General features: G+C 39.2%; 1 protein-coding gene and 1 long non-coding RNA gene across 9 annotated transcripts in view; one reads left to right on the forward strand and one right to left on the reverse strand.

The window, feature by feature from the left end:
* Positions 1–66: 66 nt before the first annotated feature.
* tp63 (tumor protein p63) overlaps positions 67–20,913 on the reverse strand; it is a 45,431-nt gene continuing 24,584 nt past the window's right edge. For 3 of the 8 annotated variants that reach the window (XM_083569297.1, XM_083569296.1, XM_083569302.1), the window contains 10 exons: positions 11,777–11,963; positions 11,570–11,685; positions 11,129–11,238; positions 10,884–11,020; positions 10,017–10,096; positions 9,777–9,901; positions 3,752–3,897; positions 2,942–3,089; positions 2,015–2,108; positions 67–1,110 (listed from right to left, as the gene is read on the reverse strand). In XM_083569297.1, coding sequence (XP_083425423.1) covers positions 814–1,110; positions 2,015–2,108; positions 2,942–3,089; positions 3,752–3,897; positions 9,777–9,901; positions 10,017–10,096; positions 10,884–11,020; positions 11,129–11,238; positions 11,570–11,685; positions 11,777–11,963 — 1,440 coding nt within the window. In that variant the 3' untranslated portion in view covers positions 67–813. The remainder of the gene's footprint in view (positions 1,111–2,014; positions 2,109–2,941; positions 3,090–3,751; positions 3,898–9,776; positions 9,902–10,016; positions 10,097–10,883; positions 11,021–11,128; positions 11,239–11,569; positions 11,686–11,776; positions 11,964–20,913) is intronic. The other 5 variants (XM_083569299.1, XM_083569298.1, XM_083569303.1 and 2 more) reach the window with 3 other exon arrangements.
* Positions 6,320–20,912, forward strand: LOC310741855. Its single transcript, XR_014538071.1, has 3 exons — positions 6,320–6,455; positions 16,249–18,654; positions 19,635–20,912. It is a non-coding gene; the product is annotated as an uncharacterized lncRNA (long non-coding RNA).

The raw sequence follows: 20,913 nt of genomic DNA on the forward strand, positions 1-20,913 counted from the left end.
GTTTGCTGTTTTATCTTAAAAGCACCCAGTCTTTCCTCATACACAACAATAAAACACTCTACCCAGTAGTGTAATGATATTTTATTTTTTTGGTTTATATGGTATCAAAATAAGCACCTTGCATATTTACAAAATTTATATGTATGTTTAAAAAAACAACAAAAAAAAATATGTACAATATGATGCCATTAAAATACTGGAAAAGTCACTTGAGTGACGGGTTTGAATTCGTCCAAGTTTTGAGAGATAATACTCCAGTATTATATCAAGTTTTTAAGTGAAATTAAAAAATAAAACACATGTTATCAAAGTAACACCAGGCTGAAACAAAGTGTTACAGCAAACACATTAACATACAGCATAATACTATGAATCCTATTGGAGTAAAGGTTCTTTACAATCCAAAAAGACACCAGGTATAAAAAAAATAAAAATAAAAAACAAAAAAAAAGCCCCCAAAATTAGTTCTTCTCTGTAGAGAATGAATGCCAACAGCTCAAAATAATACCAACACTTCAGCATTTCTTAAGTGCTGTGTCTCAAGAAATATTAAATGATAAACCAAACACGGCGAAGCACCGCTTACCCTAAAGCTACAGTAGCCTGCTTCAAACTAGGGGCTTGAAATGACAAGCAGACCGAAATACACCCAAAAAACACGAGCCGTTAAGTGCATTTAATTGGCATGCTTATAAGTGAAATCAAACACTTGGTAAAAGCTGTACAAAGTTTTGTCTGTGTGCGGCATGCGGTAGTTACAGTGTGTATGACATATTTTGTTGTGTGTGTGTGTGTGTGTCTGTCTGCGCGCGCTCACTCGCCCTCCTCCTTGATGCGCTGCTGCTTGTTGCGGCGCGAGTCCAGGTCAAAGGAAAAGTCGGTCCAGTCGTCCCGCGGTGGGAAAGAGATGGTCTGGCGCAAGGTGAAGCGCACGGCATCGATCACGCGCTCACCACGCGCCTCCGTGGAGCCCACACTCACCGAGGACGCCCCGCTGGACGATCGCAGGATGTGTGCAGGGGGAGAGAACTCCATGCTCTGCCGGTGCTCCATAATCCCCTTCCAGATCACGTGCTGGAACTCTGTAGGGATCTTCAACCTGGACAGGTCCTGCGGATGCAGTGACTCATAAGCACACAGGAAAACACAGGCACCACAGTTGCACATACACTCATTACACTGATGTGTGTAAACATCCCAACACTTATCTTAGCTGGTATGACGTCACCGTGGTCACACTTTCTCCCCATTATGATGTTTAATGTGAACATTAACCGAAGTGCAGGATTTTATTCATTGTTCTGGCTGATTATTATGAAATAATAAAAAAACTCGACCCCTTCATGTTGAACTCTAGACTCTAGTGGTCCCCCAGCCTTTTTTGCGCCGCGGACCGGTTTTAATGTCGGACAATATTTTCACCGACCGGCCTTTAAATACAACAAAAATAAAATTATACGAACCGCATAAAAACTGGTATTTTCTAAATATTATAATAAACGTGAACCCACTGTGTTTGTTTTTGTTCATTTTGCTCGCTTGGGGGTTTGAATTTAGCGGTAAAGTATTATGTGTTAGCGCCCGGAGCCCCTTTAAGAAGGTAGCGGATGTTGGTAAGACATGTGACCGAGGCATCATGACATGCATCAAGATTGAGTCATAGACAGATGTGGCGGAGAGAATCCGGTAATTTTCCAAAATAAAACATTGTTTAGAATCAGATAATAAATAAAACGATAATAAAGTACGGCTAAAAAAAAAAAGTTATGTATTCTTTCTGTGCAGTCCGGTACCAATTGACCCACGGACCAGGGGTTGGGGACCACGGCACTAAATCATCCGGGTGGCTTCATGGAAAAAGTTCTGCTTGTTGTAGAACTAAATTTAGGTTTCGTCCATCAGAAATGTATTCGAAATGATGGAATAAAAGACGAATTAGCTCAAACGTTCTTGTCCAAAGAAAGAATGATACAGAATACAACAAATAAACACATGGTAGCAGACAGAGTCTCACCTCCACATTGTAGTTCTCAATCTGGTAGATGCTGGTAAGGCCTTGGGCTGTGAAGTAGTCCAGACAGGAAGAGCAGCCCAACCGTAACAGGAAACTGAAATAGTGGAGTTACAAGTGAAAATAATGCCTTTTAAAAAAATGTATTATGATACAGTATAAACTATATAGACTATTGTTTCCACTATCCAGTTTGTTAATTTGAAATAGTTGAACCTCCAAATTATCCTGCTTAAAAAAACTCATCCGAAAATCAGTCTTTTAGGAGAATGGAAGTGATTTCACAGACAAATCACTTTGGGAAAATAATCACTAGAGCAGTTTTACTGCATTACTTACTGCTTGCAAAATTATAGCAGAAAGTGTTATTAGATATGAGTGCATAGATTGGTCACAGTAATTATTGTTTATTTTACAGTATGCAAATGCAGACCGTTCAACATGAGGTGTGTGTGTGTGTGTGTGTGTGTGCGTGTGTGTGTGTGTGTGTGTGTGTAAAGTTTGGTCACATTAACAATCTGTATATGCACACACACATGTCTGGATTTCCTGATAAGGCTAAAATAATAGAATGTTTTTCTTGTTTATGCACCACAAGTGAGTCTGCATTCAATGTAGAAAGTGTTCTAGTGTTCACAGCAAGTGTTGGTTGATTTTAAGGTGTTTCTGTTTCACTAATGGAATCCGAAACAATGCTGAAAGAACAGAAAACACCACAATATGTTGTAGCTTTACTAGACATCCTAGTCCTTTCAGTTTCCTCTGGCTGTATTTCACTTCTCAAACTACACTTGGACACTTCAGAATTTACCACAGCTTCAGTTTCCCTATTAATGCATTCTGTGTATTAGTAATAAAAAGCTGTGATTTTGAAAAACACCCAGACTGGATGTGTCAACATATTCTTAGTCAAGTTGAATGAAAACATACCTAGAGATGCTGCTGTCCACAGGGTACGGCGGTGGGGGTGTGCAGTGAGAGGAGGGCACCATGGGTAACTGCGGCTGCAGGGCATGAGTGGGACTCAGTGAACTCATATCCGTGTTCATTGGAATGTGGGCGCTCATCATAGGGGTCACTGTAATGAGACAAAGCCAAAAGGAAGAGACTGTGAGACGTATTCTTTTTAAAAATATATATATTTTTGGTCATCAAAGCTGTGAAAGTGTGTTCGACATGAACCATGCCTGTAGCCACTGGTGACAAAGGTGCAGATTAGGTAATAGTGGACAACTGAGCCTGGCTTCCTATATTATGACAAATTCTGGCAGAAGCTGTGAGCCCCAGGGATTATCTTTGTCCCACAAAGATCCAGTTTACTTGTGAAAGGAAACTGGCTGTCAGAGAGACACTGAGGCACAGAGTGGTGCTCAGAAGTCGTCATGTACAGACAAGCTCAGGCCCTGAGGCGAACAGGAGCAGGGAGACATATCCATCAGGATTCTGATATTAATTCTTACAACAGTTACCAAAACTATGAACCAAAACTAAACGTATGCTGACTGACTGAAACGTATTATATGGCATATATATATATATATATATATATATATATATATATATATATATATATATATATATATATATATATATATATATATATATATATATATAGCTGAAGAGATTGAGGATAACAGAACACAGTCATCTTCATTTTCCTTTCTTCTATGCATATGACTTGAAATGGCTGATCATCTGACAGGAAGCAACAGTCCATAAAGTCTGTAGAGAAACGCTTACTGTCTGTGAGTCCTCCGGCCATGCTGGATGGGGTGAGTGTGTTGCGTTGCTGTGGGTTGATTAGCTGGCTGACTGATGGCAGTTTGTTCACCTTGCTGTGTGGAGGAGAGGTGGAGCCGAACGGTGACTGAGGAGGCAGCGGACTCCTGGAGCAGAGAGGAAGAGGAGGAGGACATGGCCTGTCATTTTAAATAGTGTACAATTTCTCATCCTATTCAACACTGGATGCTCTTCAGTGAATTCAGGGTTGTGGACATTAAAGAATTTATCAATTTCGTGTGCATATTATGTGTAATAATACGCTATGCTGCAAACTGATATTGCAGTGATCCTCTCATTATTACAGCGTTTGAAAAGTGCAGTGAAATGTAAAAAGGTAACATAATGGGAAGTGTGCCCTCCAATTTACAACCTTTACTTTTCACTGTTCCACAGTATTCATACAAACATTATGTACCTAAATGCATGCTGTTACATATTCAGTTGTATAACGAAATTATTTTGAATGTAGACAGTTGATGTGAAATGATATTAGATCATCTGTACTTGAACGTCTCTGCACTCTGTGAAATAATGGATGTTTGGTTGACAGCAGTTGCATATTGCTTTTAAAAGAAGTAAAGGAAGAAAAAAAGCACATGCAAAGAGACCCACATGCTGAATAAAATGATGGCTACAATCACCTGAAATCTCCACATCCTATTTATGCCACAATAGCATGATTATAGTTTTGAAATAATGTGATCATATCTGTGTGTGTGACGCAATTGTGAAAAGACGATGAAGACAGTTGACAGCTGCTTCCTCTAGCTGTTAAAGTATATCTGTTTAAATGTGAACGTTTTATCAACCACTGTTACAGCCTAAGCGTGGGGCATTAAACTGATATTTTAGAAAACTATCTATCATAATCTATTATACATAATAATAAAGTATTTATCCAAATAGTAAAAGGTTGTTTCCAGCATTAGTTTTGCAGACTGTTCATCATCATAAATCAATAATAAGATGTATAAGCATTATTTATATTGCCAAATTGGACAAATTTCTTTTTGTGGGAATGTGATTCATTAAAACTTTCACCTACAGATCAGCTTTCAGATCATATTTCTCCACTTTACCTTCTGAAGTCTCACAGTAAGAGCGAGGTTAGGAGGCAAGGAGGTGCTTTTTTGGTGTAAAGGCTGCAGAATGGATGCTGTTCTTGATTCAAATGGCATTAAAAAATAAATTCAGATCAATATTTGTTTTATAATATTGTAAAGATCAATAAATGTACCCATTTTTTTTTATAAGTCTCCGTCTAACGATTATTGTGTATAATCTATTGTAATAGGAAAAAACAATAATAAAGGAAAGAAAGAAACCAGTTTAAGAAAGGAATGGTATAGAAAAAGCAGAGGACATTTATTGAAGAACAGACAAAAGTGCAAGAGGCATCAATTATACATCCATCATCATCCCCCCGACCCTCTAAAACACACAAAAACAAGGAAATCACATGCAGACTTTACAGCATTTGTTTCTCATTCTCTTTGACTCTGAGACACAAATACATTTCTCTTAAGAAATTGTCTATAAAATCCAGTGAAAACAACAACTGCCCTGCAGTGCACTTTATACAACATGACCAGCATTATTAAAGTTATCAATAAAGTCCTTGCCCCAGAAATCCACAGACAACGAAATGAAGCCAGCTCCAATCATAAAAGAAAGACTGATGCAAAAACAAGCCTGAAACAAGATCAAGAACACCATGAGTCCCATAGAAAAAAAAAACATTAAAATGTGCTTGGTTCCTGGTTCAGACAGTCAGGATTATGGTAGATAAAAAGGAAAGAGAAACAAAGAGAGAGAGAGAGAGAGAGAGAGAGAGAGAGAGAGAGAGAGAGAGAGAGAGAGAGAGAGAGAGAGAGAGAGAGAGAGAGAGAGAGAGAGAGAGAATGAGGCTGAGGTGATTGGCTGAGTGGCTGTTATTGTTTCTGTGCAATGTAAATTCTGTGCAATACCAGCAGATATGTCAAACTAGTGCTGAGGCAACAGCCAGCTCAGTTCATAAGGACCCTTTAAAAAACAACGGAAAAACACTGAATATAATGAAAAAAGGTTACACGCATTAAAAAAAGTGACAACATAAGAACACAAGGCTTTTCATTTCAGTTAAATGTACACTCAAGTTTGAGTGCAGCATGAGCACAATTGTACAAATAATCACACAGTCTGATCGGTTTGACTGATACACAAGAGCAATTTCTGAACACTCCATAGGGAAAAAAGCATGCAGTTCCAGCAAAACGTCTTTAAGTAATCTTTTACATAGGTGACATCATCATCTTGGGGAAAATAAACCAAAATCGAAATTGACTTTATGGTCTCTAAAGTGACCACAGAGAAACACATGAAGTGGCAGAAAACAAACTAAGAAGAACTAAAGCACAGGGATGTGATGAAAGATCTGGAGGAGGAGAAGGAGGAAGAGGAAGAGGAGGAGGAGAAGGAATGTGTCTCCTGCTTTTAGGAAGCACTGAAACGTCTCTTCTGTTCGCTTAATGGCTCCAGCAGCTCAGAGCGCAGACGGGCCCGAAGCAGGCTGTACACAGAGAGGGAGAGGAAAGGAAGGAGGACAGAACTGAGAGATACATTACAGTGATAGAAGGATAAAGGAAAATGAAATATGGCTTGCAAGGAATATACAGCAGTCTCAGTAAGCACAGACTGTTCCGATGTTTAACAACTTTTTAAAATTAATCTTGTATACAATCACAATTTTACTTTCTATAAAGCAGAAAACGAGCAAAAAATGCTGTAAAACAGAGAGCAGCTGCTAGTATTAAAAGTTATCACCGCAGATGTCTGTAATGCAGTTTTGCTAGCTTCATTCATTTCCATGTGTTTCTGTTGCATCAGAAAGTTCAATTAAAAATCTACTAATCCAGTTATACACACTGAGATGAGAAACAATGAGATGGCATCAAAAAAGCATGGACTTGTTAATAAACTACTGATCACAATTAGATTATTATGATAATGATGTTTGACATTTGGCATTAAATGTTATGTAGTGTTGCACAGTACCAGCCAACAAGCCAAACACACATGCATATTCATCATGATCTTTTATTTTAAACATTAAGATTTGTTTTCAAAATGTTAGTGCACTTATTTATTTGATTACTATATTCAAAATAAAGGCATTAATATATATATATATATATATATATATATATATATATATATATATATATATATATATATATATATATATATATATATATTAGTTTGGACACAACTTCTCATTCAAAGAGTTTCTTTATTTTCATGACTATGAAAATTGTAAAGTCACACTGAAGGCATCAAGGGCTATTTGACCAAGAAGGAGAGTGATGGGGTGCTGCGCCAGATGACCTGGCCTCAACAGCCACCGGACCTGAACCCAATCGAGATGGTTTAGTGAGGGGTGAGCTGGACCGCAGAGTGAAGGCAAAAGGGCCAACAAGTGCCAAGCATCTCTCGGGGAACTCCTTCAAGACTGTTGGAAGACCATTTCAGGTGACTACCTCTTGAAGCTCATCAAGAGAATGCCAAGAGTGTGCAAAGCAGTAATCAAAGCAAAAGGTGGCTACTTTGAAGAACCTAGAATATGACATTTTTCAGTTGTTTCACACTTTTTTGTTATGTATATAATTCCATATATAATTCCACATGTGTTAATTCATAGTTTTGATGCCTGCAGTGTGAATCTACAATTTTCATAGTCATGAAAAAAAAACAAAAAAACTCTTTGAATGAGAAGGTGTGTCCAAACTTTTGGTCTGTACTATATATATATATATATATTTTAGAACATTGTCTATAGAATAAAAAAAAAAAGAAGCTTTAAACAGGTTGTATACAAAACCCACTAAGGGATAGAAATCTGGTTAATATTTTGTGGTCACTGAATTGAATATAATATATTGTATCTTTGGCCTTCAACACGATTCTAAAATTTGTGAACTTATTTCACCCATGCACAAACTTAGGCTTTTCCGGGTGTGTTCTGCTGTGCTATGTGTTTAGGAATTTCAAGCAGGGAAACGGATTTGACTCAGAGAGTGACAGATTGGGAAAGTCGTCATCATGTCAGGAATTAAAAAGAGACTGCTGGAAAGAATAGGGCAAGTCTGAGCTTATCAGAACTAATGATACATTTTTATACTTGCCTTGTAAGGTGTTTATATAAGTGCCATGTTGTTTACATATGAAAACAATTTAGTTTTTTTTATAGCCTGTATCAAAATCTTTAGCCTTTTTATGTGAAACAGGGATGGTACTTCTATTACTTATGTCTTGCTGGAAGCATTATTTACCTTGACACTAACTCTCTGGTAAATGAATGTTCTATATATTTTATTACATTCCAATCAAATCATGTGGTTTATATCTTTTTTCGTTATCAACCCCCTTGTGCTATCGGTATTCTAAGCCTTGGTGTGAACTGAGTTTTAAGAAATGACAAAAATATTTTCAAAAGTAAAAGGGAAACGTCCAAGCTTTCGACTGGTTCTGTAATCAGCGGACACTTGCAACACTAATAAAAGCCACTGTGTGGCGCTAAAGCACAGCCACGGGAAAAGTGTTTCCTAACTACAGGAAAGCAGAAAGACAAATAAGAGGAATCACTGAGTCAGATAGCAGGAGGTTTTATTTTTTTTTTATTTAAAATGGAAAAAAAAACAAAGGTTAGACAAACATATAGAACAGATGAGAGGAAAGATAAACAGTGAGGAAAGGATGAAAGCATATAGAAAGAGAAGGGAGCCAATATGAATCTGTCCAAATCCATCAAAGCATCCAGGGGGGAAAAAAAAGAAGAAAAAAACAAAAAAACACCGGCTAAGTACTATTACTAACGTGTGGATTTTGGTGTAATTGTCCAACGGAGATAGCAGTCTTTGGATAGAGGCCAATAAAAGCTTGTGTAAAAATAAACTGTCTGATTCTTGGTGCTCTGTTCTTTCCCTAAGAGAGGACAGTTGGGAAAATAATGGCTACCTTCACCTACTCATTATGTCCACACCAGAGAGCTCGCAACAAGTCGTAAAACGGGCTTTCATTTTTTTTTTAGCTGTGCCAAAATAGCCCAAAATAATGGCCCTCCCTAGCACAGTTTGTGCACTGAATGGGGAGTGTACAGACGCTACATCATCTGTCAGTTTCTTAATGAGAGAAGCAAACAAAAGCAGTAATTATCACAGGGCGTTGAAGTGCATTATTCATAGGTATAATTTTAAGCTGTCTCCCTTTTGTTTATTTCTCTACACTTGCTCCAAACCCTTTCTGTTGAAAAAATATGGACTAGCTATTGCCTTAACCTTGGATGGTGGCAAAGCCTGGGCAAACCTACCTGCCTGTCCTGTAATTCTGTTATTTAAAATCACAGTTGGAATTGATCATACCTACTTGACTGCAAAAACCCAGAAGCACATGCACAAGGTCCACCCTCTTTGTTAGACTGCCTCAGCCCTTGTTCAAAGCTTTAAAAAAATAAATAAATCAAGCTTTGTGTATACTCATAGAATACAACTAATGTAAATCCAACCCATGCAATTGCATCACAATGCAAGCCTCATGCAACCATCAAATTGTCAGTTGAATGCAACACTTCCAGGTTTCAAAACCATACAATGCAAATAGAGCATAATCGGGGTGGGTTTGCAGCGCATGCCTGTTCAAGCACATATCATAGTGAAGTCAGCTGAGAAAAAGAATGAAATTCATGCTGCCAAAGGAATACAAAATCCCAAACCATGCTGGTAAACAGTTAGCTCAGATTAAACCACCTAAACACTCCAAACAAGCATCAGGGTGAACCTTGTTGGTGCTGCCTGTGTGGCCTGCGTGTGTATACTGGCTGCAATCTCTAAGCCCACAAAACAGAGGGTCCCCCCCGCAAAACCTATATATCCTCGTTTAAAATACTGAGAGCAGAGCTGATCCCACCTTTGCGAGCATGATCTAATCTCCCTGTGTGTGAGGTACTCACTGTTTCTGCAGAAGGCTCTGCTGCTGCTGCCTGTACGATTCTATGGTGTGCGGAGGGAGATACTGCATGAGCTCCAGAGACTCTTTGATTTTCACCAAAATCTCATAGATTTCACGGCCTTTAATCTGTTGGACAGACATAAAAAGAGGCGGTTGGCACTGATGCTTTCTTTCACTTTTTCACCTTTTTGAATTTTGCTTTAAAAAAAAAAGAAGAAAAAAGCAAAATATTGGTACTCACAGGCAAACAAAAAACTTCCTCATCGGTGGATCTTCTCTTCTTGATGGAGGATATCTGAATACTGTGAGTCTGGCGGAAAGCTGCAAAAGACAGAGATATAGACAAAGAGAGAAAGAGAGAGTGATCGAGATGAAGTGATGCAGTTCAGTTAAAGCAGAGGTGTAATAGGTAGTTGGGTAGGACAGGGACAACATGCATACTGCAATAAGCAATAAATCCCAGTGAGCACTAAATGACCAAAGATATTCCTGCACATCAAACATGTGACCCCTAAATATAAATAGTTTTAGCACATTTTTTGGATATATAATCATAATTGCTTTTTACTTTAGCTCAATTCTGTACAGTTTACATCTTTGAATCCTTTTTGTGGTCACTGGGAAAATCATAGTGTTATAGACAAGCGCCATGCATCAAAGTTAAAATGCATCGTTTTTTTTGCATCTAAAAGCTGTTTATTTCACAGAAAAATATAAATATGCATCAATACAATCATTCCACTCACTTTTGGTACATTAAAATGCAAAACAGTCATTCAGATCATTGGTTTAAATCACGATTCAAACGTAAAATGTTTAGAGGAAAATAAAAAGTGAGCACTTATGTAGAAAGTAACCTCTGTGGAATATTTGTAAAAGTACTGCTTTTATGCTGTTTTTGCCTTTGACCCAATCTTTTTGTAAGAAGCCCAAAAAAAAAAAAACCCATTGTTGAGAAAATGTGTTTTCAGGTATAAAAATAATCCCCATAGCCACACGTATGCCCATGCAAAGCCCCATAAGGACAGTGACCGTGTGCATGTTTGTGTATGTATGAATATATGTATATACATGCAAAGCCCCATCACCAGCCCCCAGCACTACTTACGGCGCTTCGTACCCTCAGAGCTTTTTGTGCCATCAGTGACGTGCTGCTTGCGAATGCTGTCCTCATCTGCTTTGCGGTCACGTCCAGGACATGCGCAGATACGAGCCTCAAAACACCGACGACCCAAAACCTGACCGCTGAGAAGGAACACACACCCACACACACACACATATTAAGTGTCTTTATCATGATGCCAGGTTCTCCTATAACTTATTAGGATGAAAGTACGAGGATCAGGGACTTACTCTCTGGTTTCCAGTGTGACGATGATGAGGATGGGACGTCTGTTCATTCCACCCACACAGCTGGAGTTGCACATGAAATTGTAAAGGATGGTTGTGAACTCAGTTCCCACCTGTTGGGGCAAAAGCCATGTTAATGAAAATTATGCAAACAAAGTAGAGAAAAGTAAATCTACTTGGATGTTCCTATTGAATATATTTATATTCTGTCTATATAAAAGGATGTGATGTTTGTTTGACCTTACATTGAATCATTTGAAACTAGAAATTTGGCAGAAACGACAAAACAATGGAAGAAAAGGAAACCTAAAAACAAGGTGTGCAATGGGAGGGCAAACAGGTGTGTGTAGATGTGTGTGTGTGTGTGTGTGTGTGTGTGTGTGTGTGTGTGTGTGTGTGTGTGTGTGTGTGTGTGTGTGTGTGTGTAGAGAGTAAGAGACTTACCTGTGGGGGTTCGTATGGCACCAGAACACTCTGGCGCCCGGTAATAGAGTCTTCCACATACTGGGCGTGGCTGTTGCCCTCCACTCTAATCAGGTGACTGGGCGGTGCGATTTGGCCTGCACAACAAGTAGTGAGACATTTAGAAGCCATTTTCCAATTTACTTTATATCATGAGCATGTTTTCAGTATATTGCAGGCCTGCATTACCGTCATTGAATTCTCGGCTGAGCTCATGGTTGGGACATCGCTTGACCACTTCAGTCACATGCTCAGCTTTTTTGTAGACAGGCATTGCCCGGATGACCGCTCCCTGAGGTGGGTTGGTCAGAACTTTAATCTGAATGGGACATGTTTTAGCGATCTGGCAGTACAGCTTCTTGAGGTCTGTGGAGTACTGGAAAGTAAAGGACAAAAAAGGCTGTCAAAAGCCGATATAAAATCCTTTGTATCCCCAAACCATTGCAATAAAACTTTCAAAAGCAGAGAGGATGTGGCCACAGGCTCCAAAAAAGTGAAACACCTGCAGCGTGGCGGCTGTTTATCTGAACAACAGTCATAAACCCTTAAACGAGGAGTAGCATCTGGCTACTTCTGCCTTTGGTCTCAAACAGAGGAGGCTCAAATGTGAAGCCTGGATTTTTGGCTTCACAAACAAACCGAATAAAAGAAGCTACTATTTAAAACTGTACATTAGTACACTGTGAATGCTACTTCACAGAATTGACCTTAATGATGGGTCATCTGTTATTTTTAATATTTCACAATAAATGTTAGATGACGACAGTCTGATGCTACTTGACAGAGTGCCGAATCACCAACCACAAAAAATCATTCTTGCATCACACAATAGAACTGACTCACCCAAAATACCACAGACTTACATTACCACCAAAAGGCTGGGGCTTACTCATACACACTGCATCATCATTTTAAAACTCTCCCACACACATTCACACAGGTTGCAAAACATCCTGATCAATGATGCAGTAATGAGTAAGAAAAATGATTTGTCTGCATTTTTATGTAGCAGTCCCTAAATGAACTATACAGATATCTGAGAGAAAGTTTTATATAAAGTCTGCATTAGAACGATAAAATTGCCATCAAACTGGTTAATGTAGTGCATTCTGGCTGTATACAGTTGCATAAATCAGGGGTCAGGAAAGGTTTTAGGGATGATTTATGTAAATAAATTCAATTAGATAAAATGCTGAAACAAAAATTACACACAATTTGGATGCTGACAGGGAAGAATAACAACCCATTTGCTCATTGCTAGAGTACATTTAAAAATGTGTAACTATTATCCAATCCAAATGAAGATAATAACAAGTAAAACAGCACTGAAGCCTTAGTCACTAACAGTGTGTTGTAAAAATCGACAGCGAACACAATAAATCCTGGTTCTATCCAGTTTTAGCTCACTGGATGTGTAAAGAAAAGAAGCATTACTGACACACGTGTCAGTGTCCTTCTGCAGAACACTTCTATAGCCTACAGTGCTCAGGCTCATGGGAAAGAAAAAAACTGCAATGGAAAAAGTTTCTCTAGAAAAGTTTATTTCTAAAGCTGTGGAAGGAAGGAGAGCTGAAAAGAGAACATTGCCTCTGGGCTGATTGGAGGAACAATGGGACATTAAATTCCATTTCTATTAACTTTGATTTGAGGTGTTCTAGTGAGAGGAGCCCATCCCAACACCTGCCTATTATCTCTTTGAGTATTACACAAGCTTGGCAAGGACATGCATGCATACACACACACACACACACACACACACACACACACACACACACGGCAAAAAATAAAAAACCTGCCATTTCCCTTGGGCTTGTAATTAACGTCCCTGAAAGACTGAAAAGAAACACAAAAAAATTTGGAAAAACAAAATTACAAAAGGTGTGTCAGTCCACATGAGCATAAGACTAGACTAACAAGATTACTTTTGTTATAAAACACTTCTTTTATATCATCTGAATGACCAAACGGGGCGAGGCATCAGTGTGAAATGATGGTGATATACAACCAAAAAACGTATCTACAAATAAAACTAATGAACTGGCATGTTACCTATACATCCTACACTGTCATCTAACTTATAACTACAGCAAACCAGACCGAAGAGCTAACCAGTCCTGGTCTGACCTGCAAATTAGGCTTTCACCAGTGAATACATTGAGGTATTTAGGGTTTTGGAGAGGTCTAGTATTAAAACTGACACACAAATAGCTGTACTTTTCCTGCTGATCCCAACCATACACAGTATTCATATTTAATATTTAAATTCACCAGGATATAAAAATACAAGCATCAGAAGATGAAAAGGACAAAGAGGTTTGAAAAGTCACCGTCAAGATAAACTGCTGAAATGGAAAATTAATCAGAAATGAATTTGAATATGCTGTTTCAAAGCAGAGATGTCCTTCTGTCAACACACAGGAAAACAAGTATAAAAAACAAGCATGACCACGCGCCGTCCCCCCACCCACACACACACACACACACACACACACACACACACACACACACACACACACACACACACACACACACACACACACACACACACACACACACACACACACACACACAAAAACGTGCACACTGCATCAGTAGGAACACCAATCCCAGCCCTGAAGCAACACATTTCAAACATTAAAATATGTGTGGCGGCTGCTGTGTTTGCTTACGGCCAGGCATGAGCTGCTAGGCATGAGCTGCTGCTGAGAGAGAAACGAACACACATGCACACATACATACATATACACACACACACACACACACACACACACACACACACACACACACACACACACACACACACACACACACACACACACAGGGTGGAGCTGTACAGTGATCTGATTGATGGGAGTCGGTGGCTTTTTCACAGGGAGGGGCATTTTGGTGCTAACATGCAATTATCTCCCATTCATTGGTCACAATGTGAATTACACAGCTTGGGAATGTAGCACATACAAAAGATGTAAGAATAACTCTTTGAACAGGAGGCACGGATTTGTTAGAATGACACGGCCTACAATAGGCAGAGCTCAATAGCGGACTCGGCTGAACTGCTGGTCTAACACAACAAGAGGACAACGCATTAAGCTCGGTGTGTGGCATTTCTTTCAAAGCTGCCAGCAAACACCTGGTGTTTCAGATCCAACAGTTTGCTGATGTTAACAAGAGTCAGGTTCTTCTCCACTCTATTTATGAGTACGTCAATGGAAATGGGAAATCAAAAGGACAAAAATTGTCTCGCTGGCCTAAACAATGATCCTTTTCACAAACAGCGCATCTAGGCAGCGATCATTAAGCACAACGTTTACAGAACTTTATATATGTATGCAGAAACAGTCCTGCACACGTCCTGCTCAAACCTCCTGCGTGTCAGGGCAGGTCTGCAGCTGCAGTGTTGGTGTTGAAGTGAAGAAGAGCTGCGGGTTCAGGCAGGATGGGGCGGCTAGGCCCAAAGCCCTGGCGCCTTCAGTCTTGTCCCCCTCATAGCAGACATGTACCATCACGCTCCAGGCCGCTCGCAAAATCGGCTTCATTGGACAAAAATGCAGAGCTGCCTGCAAACCCCCACATCCCCCACGCCTTTTATATACACAGCAGGAAGGGAAAAAAAGGGGAAAACACCTGCTACTTCTGATGCTGAAAAAAAAAACCAGATTGGGAAAAACTAAACAAGCTTGAAAATCAAGGATATGGGAGAAATATGCGGAAGGCAGATATTTAATGCAAATATGGGTGTAATTTAAATACAGGCTTACTAAAGCTACAACGAATCCTTATAGATTCTACTTTGTATTGTTATGCCATCACCTATTGACAGTACATGTGTAAATTCAAAAAAGATGCAAATCTACACCACAGGGAGACATCATACATTGCGCTAAACACTGATGACGTACAGACAGGATGGTTAGCCAGGATGATAAAGTGTGTACTGGTTAAAGAAAAGTGACACACTCCCAATATTGTGGGATGCCTACGTGTCAGCACATCACCAACAAAAATCAGCCAATCAGTCGCAGGTGCATGGTAGCACTTATTTACGCTTGGGTGTGAGTGTCTATGTTTATATTTTGAGTAAAAATAGAATGAAAGCAAAAAAGACTGCTTTCACTTTTCACTAGACAATAGTGCCATGCATAAAGATGGAGTCATTAGCTAAACTCAAAATGGCTATTGGCTTGAATATTCTATGCGATTTGGTAGATGATGTTTTCTTCACACTTGTGAACAGAAGTCACTGAGATTTCTGTCACTACTTAATACACCTTCATTAAATTATATGCTTTCGAAATGCGATCTTTCCCTGAGATATGTGTGACAGCTTCATGTAATTATGCTGGATTTCCCCAGTATCCTTGAATGGCTGCCTTCTTTCCACTCGTAAAAAAACCTTTTTCTTGCCCTTTCTAGAGCTTTTCTTCTGCATCTGTGTGCTCATTCAAATACATACAAAAACACATGGCACAAAGGCTGGGTTTAACTCAAAGCATCAGGAATTTAAGAAGCGAAACAAAAATGTGGGCTTTCCACCCCCAAGAGTTTGGTGTGAGATGATAGCGAGATTTAGATCATGTGATCTAAAACAAACATGGCTGCCAACAAGTTGAGAGCTTTTCAGTTAACTTGATCCATAATTGTTGCTGTCTTTCTTTTTGTAGGTGCTGAAGCATACACAAAATCTATCCCTTCTGGTAAAGTGTATATTTTAAAAACTTACATGGAAATAAGGTCCTTCATAAAAACCTTTTCAACCAGAGCTCATCTGACATGAAAAAAAAAAAACCAAGCACTCCCTCTTCTTTCTTTTTTTTTTTTTTTTCAGCAGGTTTTAGAACTTCATGTTGTGGAGTCGGACGAGTCCTGACAGGCTCTTTGACACAAACAAGCCATGGCTCCATCTCACGAGGCACGGGACGGGCCTGCAGATGTTCCCGGACAAGCTGCATCTTGTCACCATTCGCTGGAACACTCACTTCTTTGAGAGCTTTTACTCACCCCCTCCTAATCCCCCCACTTTTTTTCCCTCCACCTTTACTCCTCCTCTGTCTTTTCCTCCGGCGCAATTCAGCATGAAGTCAGAGAACTTAATTCATGGAGAAGGGTGCAGTGATTGGCCCTTGAGCATGATAGGGTTCAGAAAGGAGGCACAGAGTATTTACACAAGTATTATAAATCCATTCCCCTAATCTCCCATCATTTGGCTGTGATTACCAATGATGCCTGCAGTGGGGTCCATTAAAATCACAGCATGCCCACTACTGTGTTCATGGCAGATGCGCTAAAATGCAAATAAAGCTGGTGGTTCGCCACACAAACACACTGGTGATAGTGGATTTCTAATGGAAGGATATATGCTTAAGTCAAACAAATGATACCTCAACACCTTAAAACAATAATTTCTCTTGAATTACAATCAGAAAGTGAGACTAATCAGTGGAGTCATCTTACAAAAGACAAAAAAAACAGGATTGCAAAAGGATTCCTGTAAGTCAGGTAGGTTGGATTCAATACCAGGAAATGCATGAGTGTGTTTTTGTGTGTCACCGAAGCCTTACTTAGGAAGACGTATCTGGGATAAAGGTGTGTCTGCAAAAAGCAGGATTTATCTAGAAATCTGAACCTTCTTATTTCGAAAGCCCCAAAAGCAAAAATATATATTAGATAGTGAATATTAAAATTGCAGCTGAACAGCTGAATGTTAACTAGATTCATGACTGATATGAACCCCTCTCTCTCTTTTTTTATATATATAAAAAACTATGTTAAAGCCAGGAGCATGACGTAAATCTTTTGTTTTAACAAAGTTAACCCAATGTCATCTTTATAAGTGTAACTTGCCTACACCCCAGAGACAGTGGGCTAAGACTGTCAGTGCTTATGCATCATAAGCATTTCTCAACATTATTACTGTACACTAGACAGGTAACTGCTGTGCTGTGACATACAATGTGCCTCAAACAAGACAATGGAATGTGTTTTTCTCACACCCAGAAGCCTTCCACTGAACACTGATGTCAGGTACTTGCTGTTTTTTGGTGGAGTATGCCACATTAGCAAGGATGACAGGGCTGTTGTGGGAATCGGGCATATGTCACTATCCCACACAGCTCTGCAACCAATGAGCATGAAGGGACTGTCTGAGAAAAGAGTCTGAGAAAAGAGTCCTTCCCTCCACTTGTTTACTCAGAAGCATAAGGCATTAGCTTTTATCATCATTGTAACGGAAACACAGGTTTTTCCAGCCTATCTTGTGCCAAATGGCACATCGTTCATGATGCTTGAAATCAATTCCCATAGAATCAAAACTTGTTTTCTGCATTAACCCCTACGATTTAAACGGCTGGAAATTCTAGACTTGCATTAGGTTAGAAGAGCCAGCAAAAAACAACCTGCTCTTTTCACACTGTTAACACACTAGCCTCATTCTTCAAATAACCTCAGAGCAGATATAAAGCTTAGCTACCCAATTAATTTCTATCGCCACCTATTGATAACATTGAATTTGAAGTTAATGACCGTCCGCTGGGGTGCGCTGTACCTTAGGATGACCTCCTTGTGGTCCCATTTTGGCAGAATTATTTTGCATAGTGGCAGTCAATGTGTTTGCTTCCTACATGGGACAGCCTCTGTGAACCACTCGAACTCGACTAGCTGGTTCTGTCGGTTGTCAGTTTGAGGTGGCTCAAATCTGAGCCAAACAAACATGACACTGACACATAAGCAGCTACTGTAATATCCAATGGAACATGTTATCGCTGACATGCAGGTGCCATACCAATTACCTCTTAAAACTAGCACTTAGTGCTAGCCATCCAGCAGGAGGCAGTCATGAGTCCTGACCATTATAGCAAGACATACTGAATTTCATTTTAAAAACATATATAGCCCATGTTAAGCAAATGGAGTAGTTTATCCATTATCCATGAAATACTATTAATAATAATATCAAACATAAAAACAAACTGTTTTCTAATTTCTGTTATGGTACTGAGGCTGGATATGATATTGAGGTTGGATATGAGATTGAGGTTGGATATGAGATTGAGGTTGTATGTGATATTGAGGTTGGATATGATGTTGAGGTTGGGTATGAGATTGAGGTTGGATGATATCGAGGTTGTATGTGATATTGAGGTTGGATATGATGTTGAGGTTGGGTATGAGATTGAGGTTGGATGATATCGAGGTTGTATTTGATATTGAGGTTGGATATGATGTTGAGGTTGGGTATGAGATTGAGGTTGGATGATATCGAGGTTGTATGTGATATTGAGGTTGGATATGATGTTGAGGTTGGGTATGAGATTGAGGTTGGATGATATCGAGGTTGTATGTGATATTGAGGTTGGATATGATGTTGAGGTTGGGTATGAGATTGAGGTTGGATGATATCGAGGTTGTATGTGATATTGAGGTTGGATATGATGTTGAGGTTGGGTATGAGATTGAGGTTGGATGATATCGAGGTTGTATTTGATATTGAGGTTGGATATGATGTTGAGGTTGGGTATGAGATTGAGGTTGGATGATATCGAGGTTGTATGTGATATTGAGGTTGGATATGATGTTGAGGTTGGATATGAGATTGAGGTTGGATGATATCGAGGTTGTATGTGATATTGAGGTTGGATATGATGTTGAGGTTGGGTATGAGATTGAGGTTGGATGATATCGAGGTTGTATGTGATATTGAGGTTGGATATGATGTTGAGGTTGGGTATGAGATTGAGGTTGGATGATATCGAGGTTGTATTTGATATTGAGGTTGGATATGATGTTGAGGTTGGGTATGAGATTGAGGTTGGATGATATCGAGGTTGTATGTGATATTGAGGTTGGATATGATGTTGAGGTTGGGTATGAGATTGAGGTTGGATGATATCGAGGTTGTATGTGATATTGAGGTTGGATATGATGTTGAGGTTGGGTATGAGATTGAGGTTGAATGATATCGAGGTTGTATGTGATATTGAGGTTGGATATGATGTTGAGGTTGGGTATGAGATTGAGGTTGGATGATATCGAGGTTGTATTTGATATTGAGGTTGGGTATGATATTGAGGCTGGGTATAATTTCGCGGTTGAGTATGGGCTTGAGGTTGGGTCTTGAATTGTTGCTGGTTATGTATTAATGTTGGGTATGGTATTGTGGTTGGTTATGGTGTTGAAGTTGGTATGAAGGTTGGCTATGCGGTTAGGTATGGGATTGTGGTTAGATATGGGATTGTGGTTAGGTATAGGATTGCGGTGGTTATGGTATGGAGGTTGGTTATGCGGTTGGTGATGAAATTCTGATTGAAATTAAAGTCGGGTTGGGTATTGTATTGTTGCTGGTTATGTATTTAGGTTAGGATTGGGGTTGGATATGGGATTGTTGCTGGTTTTGCATTTAAATTGGGATTGAGGTTGGGTATGGGATCGAGATTACATTCTACAAACTGCCTTTATAAAGACATTATACATTATGCGTCTTGCACACATCTTGACGAACCTACTAGCATAGTTTCTCATGACACATAAGAGGTAATTAAGTCTCATGTCCTCCACTGTGTGGTTTATGCCTAAAAAGTCCTCATAATCAGTAACACCAAGTTTGTGAATTAATATTTAAATTTAAATCTTTCCCACAGATTTGTTCTGTAAAACCCTATGGGGCAAAAAAAAAAGTTGCAGTCAGCAGTATGATTTAGTGTGGGAGAACACACCTCTCAGTAAGAGCAGGCCAGTTAAACCTCAAGGGCTTTTTCCCTTCTGACAGGTGCAGTTTGGTAATTAAGACTTTCGTACAGATCACAGAAGAGCCTAGAGCTAAGATCAGTCAAAGACTTCACACTGCTTCAAGATGCATAATCTTCCTTCTAGAAGCACATGAGTGGCTGAACCTGGGGCATTCATCCGCTGAATGCATCGTTTAACTAGGAACAGACATAATTGTATAACAAATGAAAATTTACATTTTCTCATGCATAAACCAAACTCTGAGGGCTCAGAAGCATGTAATAATCAGGCTGTATGAGTGCTTGGGAGTGGTAATGACTGGAGGGCACCATGTTGTAATTTCTGTAGCTGAGAGCTTCTGTTGTAACATTCAAAATAGGCATTTATCTATCAAAAGAGATTATGACTTTTTCCACAGAAAGTAAGGATCATATTACAGTGTTCATCTGAAGTTAATCTAAGTCACAACAAGACAATGTTGTGACAAAAGCTTTTCATTTCATTTATATTACATTTAAATGTTTGCTGTTTTTACTTGTGAAATAACAAAGCATTGTATTGTGCTGAGAATGTCCATTAGTCCAACAATATTGAATAAATTGAGT

Source organism: Silurus aristotelis (assembly GCF_946808225.1).
Source record: "Silurus aristotelis genome assembly, chromosome: 2".
Classification (NCBI taxonomy): Eukaryota; Metazoa; Chordata; class Actinopteri; order Siluriformes; family Siluridae; genus Silurus; species Silurus aristotelis.